This window comes from Thalassophryne amazonica, chromosome 3 (genome assembly GCF_902500255.1).
Source record: "Thalassophryne amazonica chromosome 3, fThaAma1.1, whole genome shotgun sequence".
Classification (NCBI taxonomy): domain Eukaryota; kingdom Metazoa; phylum Chordata; class Actinopteri; order Batrachoidiformes; family Batrachoididae; genus Thalassophryne; species Thalassophryne amazonica.
In genome coordinates, this window is record NC_047105.1 from 46,986,090 (window position 1) to 46,998,013 (window position 11,924).

Sequence of the window (11,924 nt, forward strand, 5' to 3'; positions counted from 1 at the left end):
TTTTTTTTTTTTTTTGCATTACCCACCCTTTGACTGTGTTAGTTGACAATTTTTTTTATTTTTAGTCTACATCCAACCAGCTGTTCCACACAAGCAGCAGTCAAATATGTACTGATGCATAGCAGGTCATCTAAATGAGCTCATTTAAAGCATTACATATCTCTGAGTATGGTCACTTCGACAGATTTCCATCAGTTGGGCTGCCAAAAAGCAGCATACTCACTGATGCCGTCCTGATGCAGAATCAAGGTTGGATGCAAGATATAAAATTTAACCATTTTGAAAAAACAATTTTTAGACTCACGTCTCTGTTGTGTGTGTTTTTCCCTCCTGGTAGTGAGTCGTGTCCTGACTGCAGGAGGAGAGGGGCAGTGTGTTTGAGTGTCTCTCAGCACACAGCGAGCAAAGAGCAGAGCTTTACCAACATTTATAAACTTTTCTTTTCTGTCAAAGTCTGCTCTGAGTCTCTGAGTGTCGTCACTGTGGTTAAACTAAACACACGACAGCGATGCAGTAACAACAAGCACTAACTTTATTTTTTCCCCAGATGTGCCTAAAATCCATCAATCAGGCCTGTATGGTAGAGTGGCCAGGCAGAAGCCACTCCTTAAGCCCAGGTCACACGGCACATGGCGTTTGCTGAACGAAGGGAAAAAAGTCACAAAGCTACAAATTGTCGAGAAAAAGTGGACGAACTGAGCCTGGACTTTTCCCATCACCAAAAAGCCTGCGAGTGCAGAGCGCATAAAAAAACGAAACTAACAAAAGAAAAACGAAGAGAACGGTGACTTTGACGCTTTAAAACAAAATCAAAGTGAAGCGCCAGCGTGTGATCATAGCTGCAGCGAGCACAGACTCGCAGCAGCTGCATTGTTATGACAACGTGTGTGCGCACATGCGCGTCGGAGCCAGAGACGTTGAGAGGCTGGAGAGAGAAGGGGGCTGGAGGTTGGACGACAATCAAACAGAACACTGATGGTACGGGAACTACGCAGACAATGAGGAACCGCCAACACAGAAAGCAAAATGGAATACGGACGAATTGAAGCTGTCATCAGGATTTGTTCACATTTTTCAACAGTTTGAAAATTCTGACAAAGCACCAACTATAGGAACGAAGCTGGACAATGGTTTAACTGAAAGTTAACGTAAGTCCAGATTTCTTGTTTCATTTGGGCTTCATTGTCCTTTAAGTTCCATGTGACCAGGCCTTTAGTAAAAGGCACGTGGCAGCCCGCCTGGAGTTTGCCAAAAGGCACCTGAAGGACTCTCAGACGATGAGAAACAAAATTCTCTGTTCTGATGAGACAAAGATTGAACTCCTGGATGTCAGGCGTCATGTTTGGAGGAAACCAGGCACCATCCCTACAGTGAAGCAGGTGGTGGCAGCATCATGCTGTGGAGATGTATTTTGAATAGAATAGATATTTATTGTCATTGTATTTCTGCAATGAAATTCTGGTGACACTTTCCAAACATCTATACACAAAAAACAACACAACAGCAGCTTTTAAAACAACAGACTACTTCACAGGACCGCAAGACCTTCTTGCGAAAAACAGCTGCTTAATAAATCATTAATTATTATTATTATTAAATTAAATTATTAAGCACTGAGCCTACACAGAGTCTCAGCTCAGCTCCTACAATCCTCTCTGCTGTCTTCACCACTTTGGACAGAGCCTTTCTGTCCTCTGCCGTGCAGCTGCTGGGCCACACTGTGCAGCCCTGGCAGAGAATGCTCTCGGTGATGCTTCTGTAGAAGTTCCTGAGCAGCTGTGGAGTCAGACCAGCCTGCTTCAGCTTACTCAGGAAGAACATCCTCTGCTGGGCTTTTTTCAAAAGGTTGTGGGTGTGTAATATCCATGTCATGTCCTTGGTGATGGGGGTGCCAAGGAACCTCATTGAGTCCACCCTTTCCACCTCTTCTCTGCTGATGTGTAGTGGGGGCTGTGAGACTCTCCTGGTCCTACGGAAGTCCATGATGACCTCCTTGGTTTTGGTGGTATTGAGGTTGCTGTCTGCACACCACTCTCAGGTGTTTGACCACCTCCCTGTACCAGATCTAGTTGTTGTCCCTGATAAGGCCTATCATTGTGTCGTTGGCAAACTTTATCAGGGTGGTGGAGGAGTGAGTGGGGACACAGTCTTGGGTGAAGAGAGTGAAGAGTGCTGGACTGAGCACACACCCCTGCGGTGTGTCTGTGTTCATGGTTATGTTTCCCCATCCTGACATTCTGAGGTCTGTTGGTCAGGAAATCAGTATCTATGAACAGAGTGAGGTGGAGAGTCCGAGGTTGGTGAGTTTATGGACCAGTTTATGAGGGATTACAGTATTAAATACACTTCTAAAATCTGTGGAAGGGACTGGGAAATACGGTGCTGCAGGATTCCGAGCCAGTCTTGAAGGAGAGACTTCAGGACAACCCTATGAATGTCCTTGAGTGGCCCAGCCAGAGACCAGACCTGAATCCAATTGAACATGTCTGGAGGGATCTGAAAATGGCTGTGCACCGATGTTCCCCATCCAACTTGATGAAGCTTAACAGTGCTGCAAAGAGGGAGGGGAAAACTGCCCACAGATAGGTACGCCAAGCTTGTGACATTGCATTTGAGAAGACGTGAGGCTGTAATTGCTGCCAAAGGTGCACCAACAAAGTATTGAGCAAAGGGTGTGAATACTAAAGTACACGTAATCTTAGTTTTTTATTTTTAATAAACTTGCAAAAATTACTTCTTTTTTTTTTCTTCAATATTGTCATTATGGGCTGTTCTACAACCCCAATTCCAATGACATTGGAACATTGTGTAAAATGTAAATAAAAACAATACGATTTGAAAATCCTCTTCAACCTATATTCAATTGAATACACCACAAAGACAAGATATTTAATGTTCAAACTGACAGACTTTGTTTTTGTGCAGATATTTGCTCATTTTGAAATGGATGCCTGCAACACATTTCAAAAAAGTTGGGACGGGGCAACAAAAGACTGGGAAAGTTAATGAATGCTCAAAGACCACCTAATTGGAAACAGGTGAGTGTCATGATTGGGTATACGAATAGCATCCCGAAGAGGTTCAGCCATTCACAAGCAAAGATGGGGCGAGAATCACCACTTTGTGAACAACTGCGTGAAAAAATAGTCCAACAGTTTAAGAACAATGTTTCTCAATATTCAGTTGCAAGGAATATAGGGATTCCATCATCTACAGTCCATAATATTATCAGAAAATTCAAAGAATCTGGAGAACTTTCTACACGTAAGCGGCAATGCCGAAAACCAACATTGAATGCCAGTGACCTTCGATCCCTCATGTGGCAATGCATTACAAACCAACATCATTGTGTAAAGGATCTGACCGCATGGGCTCAGGAACACTTCAGAAAACCATTGTCAGTTAACACAGTTCGTGGCTACACCTACAAGTGTAAATTAAAACTCAGCCATGCAAAGCGAAGGCCATACATCAACAACATCCAGAAACATCACCGCCTTCTGTGGGCCCGAGCTCATTTGAAATGGACAGACGCAAAGTGGAAAAGTGTGCCATAGTCTGATGAGTCCACATTTCAAATTGTTTTTGGAAATCACGAACATCATGTCCTCCAGACAAAAGAGGAAAAAGACCATCTAGATTGTTAACAGCGCAAAGTTGAAAAGCCAGCATCTGTGATGGTATGGGGGTGTGTTTGTGCCCATGACATGGGCAACTTGCACATCTGTGATGGCACCATCAGTGCTGAAAGGTACATCCAGGTTTTGGAGCAACACATGCTGCCATCCAAGCAACATTTTTTTCAGGGACGTCCCTGCTTATTTCAGCAAGGCAATGCCAAGCCACATTCTGCACGTGTTACAACAGTGAGGCTTCGTAGTAAAACAGTGCGGGTACTAGACTGGCCTGCCTGCAGTCCAGACCTGTCGCCCACTGAAAATGTGTGGCGCATTATGAAGCACAAAATACGAAAACGGAGACCCCGGACTGTTGAACAACTCAAGTCGTACAGCAAGCAAGAATGGGAAAGAATTCCACCTACAGAGCTTCAACAATTAGTGTCCTCAGTTCCCAAAGGCTTATTGAGTGTTGCTAGAAGGAAAGGTGATGTAACACAGTGGTAAATATACCACTGTCCCAGCTTTTATGAAACGTGTTGAAGGCATCCATTTCAAAACATTAAGGTTTAGCAGTTGGAACATTAAATATCTTGTCTTTGTGGTGTTTTCAATTGAATATAGGTTGAAGAGGATTTGCAAATGGTATTCTGTTTTTATTTACATTTTACACAACATCCCAACTTCATTGGAATTGGGGTTGTAAGTAGAATTTTGAGGGGGAAAATTGAATTTACTCCATTTTGGAATAAGGCTGCATCATAACAGAACGTGGAAAAAGTGAGGCGCTGCGAATACTGTCCGGATGCACTGTAGATGGTCTGTGGTTATTGTTGCCCTCCTGCTGTAGCTTTGGTGTTCCCTGTGATAACCTGGTGCCTTTATTTTTAATGACCTAGATTCTTGTGGGTTTGTTGTAACCTGGCTGGAACAGCAGGGGGCACTGTTGCAACAGTCAGTTTCTTAGCATTTCATCCTCACTGCACAGCCTGTGCTTTGCTGCAAGGATGACCGCCTCAGAATACCAATGAATGTTTTGTATTAGCTCAGTTTCTCTCTCTCTTTTTTTTTTTTTTTTTTTTTTTTTTTTTTTTACATCAGTACCATTCTTGTCTATTGCCCCGTCATCATACTCACCCCCCACCCCCCCATTTTCAAAATACCCTTTCTTACTCAATCACATTGTTTTTTTTTTCTCACCTTTTTGCTCATCGCTTGCTCCCTCTCTCTCACTGTTGCTGAGTTGAGGGCTGTGAGCAGCAGGTCTGAGCCATGCACTCATTTGTCACAGCACTGAGGGGAAGAAACATATTTTATTGATGCTGTCTCTTTCTCTCTTGTGTTGTGCCTCACTGTCTTGGGTCATTTGCTATTTGGCTCCTTTACAACTGTTCTCCCTGGTGTTCTTCAGACTCTCCTCTTTCATCTTTCTTTAACACCCCATTTGGCCGGTTTTCCTGCAGGATTTTCTTCCCCAGAATGCCCGGCGGTTTTTCAACACGAAGTGGCAATGTTTCAGTCTCTGTCACATTTATGTAGCTCAGTAGCTATTAAAGAGTCCATCCATTGTCCAAATTCGCTTACAGCTGTTCAGGGGTACACTGGTGGGGGATGGAGCCTATCCCAGTGGTCATTGGGCAAGAGGCAGGGTACAACCTGGAGAGACCACAAGTCTGTCGCGGGGCTGACACTCAGATGAACAGATTTATTAAAGAGGTTGTAGGTAGATTTTGGAGACCTTACCTAATTTTGACTCTGTAGTTGACAAATCTTTTTGGAAGACTCAGTGGTTATATAGCTAGTCAACACATGGATTTTCACAATTTTGACAATAGATAGATAGATGCTTAATTTGCCATTTGTACTCACACGCAAGGTTTGGGTACTTGGTAGTTCTCAAGTAGATAAGGTATAAAAGTACGAGGTATAACAGTATAAAAGCATATAATGTATTTAGTACAAAAAGATGTCCGGTGCACCTGAAAAAAATATATATAATGTAGCACATGGATTAGGTATTGTTTCATCCTGTATAAATTTCTAGGGTGGGGTTGGGATCATTGACTTAGTAATGTTCTCTTCCTCAAAACAGAACTTTATTGTACACCCTCTGCCACCTACATCGGCCCATAAATATTTCAACACTGAAAAAGTGTCGCTGTCTGTCACAACATATTGGAGTTCAACTAATGAATCTGAGTTTAAAGAATAGACTTGCACCTTAGATTTTTTTTTTTTCTTCATACAATTTGGGTCTGTGTTAGTGTCCTGTATTTAGGCAACAGCCCAAAAATAAAGCTGCATTTATCAGAGTATAGAACATGTTTTTTTCTTTTGTTGGTAGTTTGGAAGATCCTGGGACACATACCTTGGTGTTATTTACAGTCCAGAAATTATGCTACACAAACCAACATAATCTGTTATGGTTAGGGGTCCAGACGGGACTGGACTGGTACTTGCCGATGGACTTAAATGCAAGGGTGCAAGAAACAGGACAGAATATGAACGAAAGGAGATTTATTAACACTAAACAATGAAATAAAGGTGGCCTGCTGAGGTGAGAGTCAGCCCGCTCGTAGCGGTGGAAATCCGGGTGCTGCAGGATTCCGAGCCAGTCTTGGAGAATGTCAACTAAGGGTTCAAGGATCAGGACCAGGTGGAAGCCAGGAACCAGGAACTATGGAGAATAAAGACACACAGTCCAGCTTGGACCTTCGGGTCTCTGTCTTGATCATGGACGAGGCTGGGAAGCTGGCGAGGCAAAATGAGAAAAGCAAGGCACAGACAGCAAAACATGCACGCCTCTGCATCTCAAGGATGAAAGATCTAAAAAGTATCTGGCTTGGCTCTTGGAAGAATCCGGCAGTTAAAGAACAGAAAGTCCGGGTTTAAAGAGTCCATCAGAAATCAGTCACTCATTTGATCCAGGTGTGAAACAAAACTGAGGGCATCATCTGGTGGAGAAACTAACACATGACACTGGTAAAAACAAACAGTTAAAAACCAGGTTCCGGCAGAAATCCTGACAATAATCATCCATCAGGTGTTTGGAGCCTGAAAATTTAATCTGTTCTGCAGCAGTCATAGATTTAATGTGATGGGAATGGTGTTGTTACATACGTGTATATACATTCAAGTTCAAATTAATAGCAGTTTATAACAAAAGAGTAATAGCTTTTAATTCCATATATGCAAATGCATTGGGAACACTCCACATTCTATTCCAAATCAAAATATGAAGAAAACTGTAAATTCCCTCAGCTGCTCCCTCGTTTTCAATCGCGGTGTCCACAGCAGATCCAAGGTAGATCTTCATGTTGATTTGGCAGAGGTTTTATGCCGGAGGCCCTTCCTGACGCAACTCCATATGACATGGAGAAATGTGGCAGGGGTGGCGTTTAAGAGAAAATATAAATATATATATATATAATATACATACACATACACGAGGTCTGTTAGAAAAGTATCGGACCTTTTTTTTCCAAAAATCTGATGGATTTGAATCACATGTGGTTGTATGAGCAAACCTTGAACCTTCATGCGCATGCGTGAACTTTTTCACGCCTGTCGATTGCATCATTTTCTGGTAAGCAGCCTTTGTGTGAGGACACGTGTTGTGCGCTCTGCGGATTTTCATTTCAAGGAAAAAGACGGAATGACTGGAGCAGCGCGACTGCATCAAATTTTGCCAGAAATTGGGCGACAGCCAGGTGGAAACCATTCGGAAGATTCAGACTGCTTTCTGTGACAATGCTATGGGCATCGCACAGATTAAGGAGCGGTACAACCGGTTTAAAGACGTCCGCACAACAGTGGAGAGCGAGCCACGCTCCAGTCAGCCATCAACATGCTGAAATGACCAGATCATTTCCAAAGTGAACGCTGTGGTGATGCGGGACCGTCGTGTGACTGTCCGAGAAATTGCGGAAGAGGTGGACATCAGCACTTTTTCGGTACATTCCACTGTGACAGAAGATTTGGCCATGAAAAGAGTGGCTGTGAAATTCATGCTGCTGCTAACAGTGGAGCAAAAGCGCCTCCGTGTTGAAGTCTCACAGGACATGCTGTGACATGCCCACCTCTTCCACAATTTCTCGGATAGTCACACGACTGAAAAGTCACCGAAAGCCGAATCATCCGAATGGTTTCCACCTGGCTGTCGCTCAGTTTCTGGCAAAATTTGATGCAGCGCTGCTCCAGTCGTTCCATCTTTTTCCTTGAAATGAAAATCCGCCGAGCACGCTGCACATTTTCTGGCTCCTTACCAGAAAATTATGCAATCGACAGGCGTGAAAAAGTTCACGCAAGCGCACGAAGGTTCAAGGTTTGCTCATGCAAGCACACGTGATTCAAATCCATCAGGTTTTTGCAAATAAAAAGGCCCGATACTTTTCTAACAGACCGTGTGTGTGTGTGTGTATGTATGTGTGTGTGTATATATATATATATATATATATATATATGTGTATATATATATATGTGTATATATATATATGTGTATATATATATATGTGTATATATATATATGTGTATATATATATATGTGTATATATGTATATGTATATATATATGTATATATATATATGTATATATATGTATATATATGTATATATATATATATGTATATATATGTATATATATATATATATATGTGTATATATATATATAAAATTACACAGTGCATCTAGAAATGATTGACAGTGTTTCACTTTGTGTTTTGTTACAGCGTTATTTGAAAATGGATGAAATTCAGTTTCAATGATTCAGTTGAATTAAAAAAAATGAATAATAATTCATTTTTCCTCAAAATGCCCCATAATAACAATGTGAAAAAGCTTCTTTCTTTTTAGATTTTTGCAAATTTATTAGTTTAAAAAAAAAAAAAGAAAAATCGCATGTACATAAGTATTCACAGCCATTGCCATGAAGCTCAGAATTGACCTTGGGTGCATCCTGTTTCACTGATCATCCTTGAGATGTCTCTACAGCTTAATTGGAGTCCACCTGGGGTAAATTCAGTTGATTGGATGTGATGTGGAAAGGCACACACCTGTCTACATATAAGGTCCCACAGTTGACTGTGCATGTCAGAACACAAACCAAGCATGAAGTCAAAGGAATTGTCTGTAGACCTCCAAGACAGGATTGTCTCAAGACACAAAACTGAGGAAGGGTACAGAAACCTTTCTGCTGCTTTGAGGGTCCTGGTGAACACAGTGGTCTCCATCATCCATAAATGGAAGAAGTTGACATGCACCAGGACTCTTCCTACAGCTGTCCGCCCATCTAAACTGAGGAATCGGGGAGAAGGGCCTTAGAGAGGTGTATGGTAGAGTGGCCAGACGGAAGCCACTCCTTAGTAAAAGGAACGTGGCAGCCTGCCTGGAGTTTGCCAAAAGACACCTGAAGGACTCTCAGACCATGAAAAACAAAATTCTCTGGCCTGATGAGGCAAAGATTAAACTCTTTAGTGTGAATACTACGCGTCATGTTTGGAGGAAACCAGGTTGCATCCCTACAGTGAAGCATGGTGGTGAGAGCATCATGCTCTGCGGATGTTTTTCAGCAGCAGGAACTGGGAGACTAGCCAGGATTGAGGGATAGATCAATGCAGCAATGTACAGAGACATCCTGGTTGAAAATGAGGAATGGGCAAAATTGTCCAAAGATAGACATGCCAAGCTTGTGGCATCATATTCAAGAATCATATTCAAGAAGCCCTGCAGCTGTAATTGCTGCCAAAGGTGCGTCAACAATGTATGGAGCAAAGGGTGTGAATATCTGTGTACACGTGATTTCTTACTTTTTCGTTTTTAATACTTCTGCAGAAATGTCATTATGGGGTGTTGTGAGTAGAATTTTGATAAGAAAAAATTATACTCTTACTCCATTTTGGAATAAGAGTAGAATATAACAAAATGTGGAACAAGTATAGCGCTGTGAATACTTTCTGGATGCACCGCGTGTGTGTGTGTGTTCCATCAACAGTTTTGCTGGAAAGATGTGAAACACTTAAAGTTCATCTGCTAATAGTCGGTTGTGTTTTTCTCCTTTACCCCACTGTTTCTCAGATGATACCACAGGGAAGACTTACATTATGATGGAGGCCAGGCTGGGATCTTTGTTTAAGACGGAGAGTGAATACACCATACTCGATAGGTCAGTACACAAGAATTGTGAGCTACCCAAAACTTGCAAAATTGAAAATGGCAAACTCTTTAAATTTTGACATTTCTGCTAGTTGATACTCAGTCTTTAAGGCTGCTTTACAAAGCTGTTGATTTGATTGCAGTTTCACACTTAATAGTTTTATTTTTGTTAATACAACAGTTTTTGTTAATACAACAGTGGTTTGGTTATGCATGATTTTGACAAATGATCCAGACCGGCATTCTAGTCAATGAACGCTATCTTCCTCCTGCGCACTAAAACCGATGCTGTTGTTTACACACATTTCTTGGAATTTACTAATAAGTCAAAATACGTCCATTAATGCTGTCCATTGATTGACTGAAAGCTGTGGTTCTCATGCGAACAGACTGTCTCAAATATTAAAACCATTCACACATAGAGTAAATCTGAAGTCTTACCTGTTTGTTTTAGTGGGATTCATCATCAGTCTGATGACAACGTATCCCACATGAAGCCTTATTTTGGAAAACATCTGAAAATACTTTAATCCCTTGTCCTGGCTGAAGAAAAGTTCTTCTGTGACACCAGCACTTTGAGCTACAGTTGCTCCGTCAGGTCATGGTTTCTGCGCCGGAGGCCGTCCATCAGGTTGTTGAGTTGCAGCACCTGGTGTGGCTGGGCCGATGCGGGATACACGGCCTCTTACAGGTGTAATCCGTTGGTTGGGTGTCTGTGGGTGCTGGCTTGAGTCTCGGCTGTCAGCGGAGCCTCCTCCTCCTCCACCGGGACTCAGTCGTTACACCACAAGTTGAGAGTCACAGCCCCTCATTCATTAACATCTCAGTTACCACAGGTAGCAGTGGATTCTGTCTGCATGCGATGAAATTATCCCATGATCCACAAAGAATGAAAAAGAAATGTGAAAAATACTCAGTTTTGCCTCTCTGGAGTGGAGACGCCATGCGGCACCGTGCACGCGCTCAGTGCCGTGCTCATCAATATTTAAGTGTTCCACCTGCCCATCAAAAGGGTTCTGTCTGCGGTGGACACGCAACCAAAGACTTAGCCGTTCCAAAACAATAATACCGTGCATCACCGACCCAAACCACTCGTTGGAAACAGGGCTGTCAGTATATGCTGGTTAAGTTGTCAAGGTGTGACAGCTACATTAATTTATTCGATGCATGCCAGTGTTTTCATACGTTCAGCATACGCAGGTTAAATCATCAAGGTGTGACAGGGCCTTTAGCTTGTAACAATCCACCAATTAGCCGCATCATTGTTTATATCATTGTTTATTTTTAGGGGAGGTGATGGTCTAGTGGTTAAGGTGTTGGGCTTGAGTCCAGAAGATCATGGGTTCAAATCCCCGCCTGACTGAAAAATCACTAAGGGCCCTTGGGCAAGGCTTTTAATCCTCTATTGCTCCCGGTGTGTAGTGAGCGCCTTGTATGGCAGCACCCTGACATCGGGGTGAATGTGAGTCATAATCGTAAAGCACTTTGAGCATCTGATGCAGATGGAAAAGCACTATATAAATGTAGTCCATTTACCATTTATGCCGCAGTGTTCAAAGTGTGTGAAAAAGTAGTGGCTTATAGTCCAGAAATTACACTAATGTATTTGCACTTAAAACTGTTCAATAATATTTTCAGAGTACAGGACATGTACAAGAATAGTGTGACAGCGGTGAGATGCGCAGTCGGAATGACACTCATTCAAGGTGGAGGTGGGATTACACCAAGGATCAGCTCTGAGTCCTTTCTTGTTTGCAGTGGTGATGGACAGGTTGACAGATGAGATCAGACAGGAGTCCCCATGGACTATGATGTTTGCAGATGACATTGTGATCTGTAGTGAGAGTAGAGAGCAAGTTGAGTCTAGTCTGGAGAAGTGAAGATATGCTTTGGAGAGAAGGGGAATGAAAGTCAGTAGTACATGTGTGTGAATGAGAGGGAGCCCAGTGGAATAGTGCAGTTACAAGGAGTAGAAGTGGTGAAAGTAGATGAGTTTAAATATTTGGGGTCAACTGTTCAAAGTAATGGAGAGTGTGGTAGAGAGGTGAAGAAGAGAGGGCAGGCAGGGTGGAGTGGGTGGAGAAAGGTGGCAGGAGTGATTTGTGACCGAAGAATGTCAGCAAGAGTGAAGGGGAAAGTTTACAAAACAGTAGTGAGA

General features: G+C 42.5%; 1 protein-coding gene across 2 annotated transcripts in view; it reads left to right on the top strand.

The window, feature by feature from the left end:
- The window catches only part of iars1 (isoleucyl-tRNA synthetase 1), a 147,308-nt gene that overhangs the window by 22,654 nt on the left and 112,730 nt on the right, over positions 1 to 11,924 (top strand). For both annotated transcript variants that reach the window (XM_034166180.1, XM_034166181.1), the window contains exon 8: positions 9,689 to 9,776. In XM_034166180.1, the coding sequence (XP_034022071.1) occupies positions 9,689 to 9,776 (88 nt within the window). The remainder of the gene's footprint in view (positions 1 to 9,688; positions 9,777 to 11,924) is intronic.